Below are 5,816 nucleotides of genomic sequence, written 5' to 3'. Positions count from 1 at the left end.
TTGGGTTTATAATAGGCACTCAATAATCAGTTTTCTTGTTCCCTTTAATCACCCACAAGTGTTTACTTTTATGTCGTAACGCTCAAATTGTTATGTGCATCCGAATCACCTGGTGGGTGATTCTGGTGGACTTGTTAAAGTAGATTGGTGGGCTCCACCCCATAATTTCTGATTCAGTGGGTCAGGGTAGAGCACAAGAATTTGCATCTAACAAATTCTCCAGTGATGCTGATGCTGCTGGTTTGGGGACCACACTTTGAGAACCATCGTTCTATATAATACTTTAGAGCAAATAACCCAGCCAGGGGTTTCAAAAATCACTGTCTGGAAAGAAAAATCCATTTTCAATATCGTCTTCCAAAGGCATTGGTGCTCTAACTTATACCTATGCCTCCACTGCACTTGTTATGAGCCAGGAAATCCTGCATCATTTTGGTTTAATGCTGAAATAAAAGACCCCTTGAAAAACACAGGTAACCAAGGCTCTTAAAGTTCCCTTCAGCTTCTTGATCTGAGTCCTGGGTTTTCCCTGTAGTTTGATCAAGAGGAAGTTTTTTCCCCCACATCCCAGGAAACTTGGGACAATGAGGTGCTCCCTCTTGGCACTTACATACCATTTCTTTATTTTCTGCTTCAAAATCCCTAGCTCCTCCCAAATGCACGGCACGAGACTATGTCATCTGCTTCCTCTTTTGTAATCTTCTCCCAATGTCCTGGTCACTCCCCCTCATTCATCGAAAGCGTTGGCACCTTGCTGACTGTCTTCCTCACAGCACGATTCCCATGGTCACCCTTCCTGCCCTCGCTCTTGGTAACTTCAGAATTGATGAACATTATCTATCTCCCACCTTCATCTTTCAATTCCTAATCATCTCCACTCTTTTCCTCTGCTCCACCGCAGCCACACATGCCCTGGATCAGGGTTTCCAAACTGACACTATTGATATTTTGGGTCAGATAACTCTGTTGTGAGCAGTTGTCCTGTGTATCATAGGATGTTTAGTGGCATCACTGGCCTCTGCCTATCAGATGTCAGTAGCAGCCACTCCCAACACCATGCTCTCCCCTAGTTATGACAAACTACAATGTCTCCAGACATTGCCAAATGTTTCCCGGAGCATGAAATCACCCCTAGTTGAAAACCACTGCCCTAGATATAGGTGAGAAGCTGGATGTTATAATTATCAATTGTTCCATCTTCTAAATTTCTACCGGAAATGTTCTCTTCTCTGACCATTATACACCATCTTTCAGATTCACCTCCTTTAGAGTAAAACCCGCAGTCCAAGATTCTTTTGTGCACCAGGATCTCCAATTCATTAGCCCTGTTGTTTGTCCATAATTCGTCACCCTCTTTTGTCCCCCTCACCCAGGTTAAATTCCATGGCTCATCACTATAATCACACCTATAACTCTTTTGTCCATTTCCTATTGTACTTACCTAGCAAAATTCCATCTGTAATTAAACTTGACTCTGAATTACTCCAAAATCCAACTGAAGCAGCCTAACATCACTGGAGAAAGCTGCACAACTGTGCAGACTGATTTCACTTTAAGCCTGTGACCACAGATTTCAAATGGGCACCTGACACTGTCTATTGGATTCCAAGGCTACCTGCTTTTTCCCTCTCTAAGACAACTGCCGCAACCCTTCCTTTTCTTCCTAAACCTTTCATACTCCTCTGCTTGCTCATGCTCAGATGGGGACCTTGCCTTATGCATCACTGAAAATTGAAGCAACTAAGCAAGAACTAATCACCTTCCCACCATCAAGCTACCTGCACCTGCATGTTTCTTATTACAGCAGAATAAATACATCTGTTCATACCCCTTAATCATGCGTTAGATTCTGCTTCCTCTCTCCTACTCTCAGACATTGCTTCTGTAATTATTCACTCTTTCCTTCTCTTTCTTTCTTTTTTTTTTTTTTTTTTTGAGATGGAGTCTCGCTCTGTCGCCTAGGCTGGAGCGCAGTGGTGCAATTTCGGCTCACTGCAACCTCCGCCTCCCGGGTTCACGCCATTCTCTGCCTCAGCCTCCCAAGTAGCTGGGATTACAGGTGCCTACCACCATGCCTGGCTAATTTTTGCATTTTTAATAGAGATGGGGTTTCACCATATTGCCCGGGCTGGTCTTGAACTCCTGACCTCATGATCCATCCGCCTCGGCCTCCCCAAGTGCTGGGATTACAGGCGTGAGCCACCACACCTGGCCTATTCACTCTTTCTTGTGCAGCATGAGAAACCCTCCCACAGTTCTCTACTCTCCTTCACATCAAAATTTCTCAGAGCTGTCAGAGGCATTGTTTGCACTTGTTCCCCTTCTATTCTCTGTCTGGCCCACTCGGGTCAGGTTTCCTTCTCTCTCCTTTGCAATAACACAATCTTACCAAAGCAAAAGTAAACTATGCACTCCTCTTACTTGACCACTCGGCTGTATTTGACAGAATTGGCCACTTTCTCCTTCTGGAAATACAGCAGTCCCCCTTATCCATGGCGGATGTGTTCCACCAAACCCCCAGTGGATGCCTGAAACCATAAACAGTACCAAACCCCATATAGACTATGTTTTTTCCTATTCATCCATACATATGATCAACTTTAACGTATAAATTAAGCACAGTAAGATATTAATATCAACTAATAAAATGAAACAATTATAACAATTTACTGTAATAAAATGTGTGTAAATGTGGTACCCCTCTCTTTCTCTCAAAATAGCTTATTATACTGTATTCACCCTACTTCTTGTGATGAAGGGATGAAGTGGAATGGTGTGAGATTTCATCATGCCACCCAGAACATGTGATTGAAAATTTACGAGTTGTTTATTTCAGAATTCTCCATTCAGTATTTTTAGACCACAGTTGAATGTGGGTAACTGAAACTGTGAAAAGCAAAACTGTAGATAAGAGGTACTACTGGGAGCCAGGCACAGTGGTGCACACCTGTGATCCTAGCACTTTGCCAGGCCAAGGTGGGCAGATCACTTGAGCTCAAGAGTTCAAGACCAGCCTGAGCAACATGGCAAAACCCCGTCTCTACAAAAAACATACAAAAATTAGCTGGGCATTGTGGTGTGAGCCTGTAGCCCTGGCTACTTGGGAGGCTGAGGTGGGAGGATGGCTTATGCCTAGGAATTTGAGGCTGCAGTGAGCCAAGACTCCAGCCTCGGTAACAGAGTGAGACCCTGTCTCAAAACAAACAAAAAAACAACCAGCCAACCAAACAAACAAACAAAAACAAAAGAGAGGACCTCCGAACGGGTGCTTTCTTCTCTTGGCTTGTTTGGCCAGCCTCTCCCGATTTTCCTTTCTTCAGAAACTGCTCCTTCTTAATCTGTTTTTCTGGATCCTCCACTGTCTGACCTCTAATGGAGATGCTGATTTTGTCCCCCTTCTTTTCTCATTTGCACTCTCTCTCGGTGAGCTTTCATCCAGGTCCCTGGCTTTAAATCCCGTCTGTGGGATAATAACTGCCGTGTTTATATTCCATTGCCAGCATCCTCCCTGAGCCCCGCATTCACATATCCATCTCAGTCTCTAGGTCTCCTTTCCAAGCACATTTCTGATCGGTCCCCCCTCACATAGCTGACCCCAGCTTACAGAACTGGCTCCATCTTGTAGACCTCTTCATCCTTTCTTCCTACGGTTCTGCCTCACTGGCCTTCTGTCACACACACCAAACTCATTCTTGCCTCACAGTCTTTCTGTGTGCAGTTCCCTCTGCTCTGTGCATTCTTTCTCTGGACCTAAGCATGGCTAAAATCTCTGCTCAACTGTCCCAGCCTCCACAAGGACTTTTCTGACAGGCTTTACTAAAGAACACCACTTCATCAATCTCAAACAATTGATTTGTTTTCTTCACAGTACTTGTCACTGTCTAATGTAATTTTTTTTTTCTTGAGACAGAGTGTTGCTCTGTGCCCCAGGCTGCAGTGCAGTGGCACAATCTCAGCTCACTGTAACCTCCACCTCCTGGGTTCAAACGATTCTCCTGCCTCAGCCTCCCAAGTAGCTGGGTTCAGGCAATTCTCCTGCCTCAGCCTCCCGAGTAGCTCATGCCACCATGCCCGGCTAGTTTTTGTATTTTTACTAGAGATGGCATTTCGCCACATTGGCCAGGCTGGTCTCGAGCTCCAGACCTCAAGTGATCTGCCTGCCTCGGTCACCCAAAGTGCTGGGATTACAGGCATGAGGCACTGTGCTGAGCCCCTAATACAATCTTATTTATTTTGCATTCACATATTTATGGTCCGGCCCTGCCTGTGGAGTCCAAATGCTATGAATGAGGGTAACCTTGTGTGTATTATTCACTTTTGTCCCAGGCACCAAAAGCAGAGCCTGATATATAAAAGGGTCTCAATTTTTGTTGAGTGGCGGATTGAATGGCTATGATAGAGCAACCAAAGTATAGTCTCCTAACTATCCCAGCAGCACAGAAACCTTTGCCTCTGACCACTTTCTGTGCCAGGGACTATAGAAAGGGTCTATTCTGTTTCTAATTTGTACTTTTTCCTGTTATCAGGAATGTTCTGAACATCAAGTAACATTCTTGATAACAGGAAAAAGTACAAATTAGAAAAATAACTATGAAGGCTTTTGTTTCCATAAAAACACTTCAGAACTCACCCAGAAATGTAATAATAAAATCCCTCCTGTTAACAATTAGGAAGGCACTATAGCATGGTGGATAATGGTGTAAGCTATTGGGTTAGACTGCCTGGTTAGACTGCCAAATCCAGCTCTACCACTTACTAACGGTGCAACTTTGCATAAATTCACCTCTCTGAGACTCAGCTTTTTCAGCAGTAAAATGTGAAAAATAAAATCAACGAGAGTTGATACGAGCATTAAACATCTTGATCCATTTGAAGAACTTCGACTGCTGCCTGACACATGGTGACTGCAGTTAAAATGAGTCATTACTGTTATCTATCATCATTAATTTTATTAAGCAATAAACTTGAGTTGGGGACTCGATGATGTGACCCTTGCAACAGAGGACAGCTGAGACGCTGCACGCCGCCCCCTCCACACACACCCCTGCACACTCACACATATGGCAATGCTCCCGTTGAAGGAGGTGCCACTGGGAAATTCCCTACAGGACACCTCAGAAACCCTTTCTTCACAGTCCTGGACAGGGAAAATTCAGTTCCCTCCTCAAGATAGAAACAGCTACTGTTGACAAAACTTACATGTGTATGTGCACTTACATAATGCAAATTCAACATACACACTTACCAATAAAGAAAAAAGAAATCTGAAATGGGGGTGTCTAATCTGTTAGGAAAGTTAACAAATAAAGAAGTGAGAATTATGTAATATTTTTTCATAAGCATTCTAATACAGGACCTTATTGTTTTAGTAAAACACCTGAATATATATGAATAATACAGTATTTCAAATACTGCTCTGATATCTTGAGAAAAAATAATTTTTAAGAGGAACAAAAAGTATAACAAATACCTGATGAGTTGTCACAAAGTTGGCATATGTTCCAGCAAAAATGTGTTTGACTTGAACATCCACAAGGTCTAAAAGAAAGTCATAAATCCATGCTTAAGAGTTTTTAGAAGTAAAAATAAATCTGATGTATTACCAAGCCAAATTTACTTACTTACTGGCAATTTATATTCTCCTAAATGGATTTTGACTACAAACGCATAAAAGATTAATTTTTTTCTTTTTTTTTCCCTCCCATCATATTGAAATAAAAGACCAGTTTTGATCAGATTACATGTCATATATTCACTTAGTCTAAAATTTAGTTTTTCATGCACTTGCATAATGCAGCCATGTGGCCATGCTTTAG

General features: G+C 42.7%; 1 protein-coding gene across 1 annotated transcript in view; it reads right to left on the bottom strand.

Moving 5' to 3' along the window:
* HERC6 (HECT and RLD domain containing E3 ubiquitin protein ligase family member 6) overlaps nucleotides 1-5,816 on the bottom strand; it is a 61,070-nt gene that overhangs the window by 38,679 nt on the left and 16,575 nt on the right. Inside the window, exon 7 of the mRNA XM_026448058.2 lies at nucleotides 5,471-5,562. Coding sequence (XP_026303843.1) covers nucleotides 5,471-5,562 — 92 coding nt within the window. The remainder of the gene's footprint in view (nucleotides 1-5,470; nucleotides 5,563-5,816) is intronic.

This window comes from Piliocolobus tephrosceles, chromosome 3 (genome assembly GCF_002776525.5).
Source record: "Piliocolobus tephrosceles isolate RC106 chromosome 3, ASM277652v3, whole genome shotgun sequence".
NCBI lineage: Eukaryota > Metazoa > Chordata > Mammalia > Primates > Cercopithecidae > Piliocolobus > Piliocolobus tephrosceles.
Note: the sequence above shows the minus strand (reverse complement) of the source record. Positions and strands in the feature narration are given on the sequence as shown.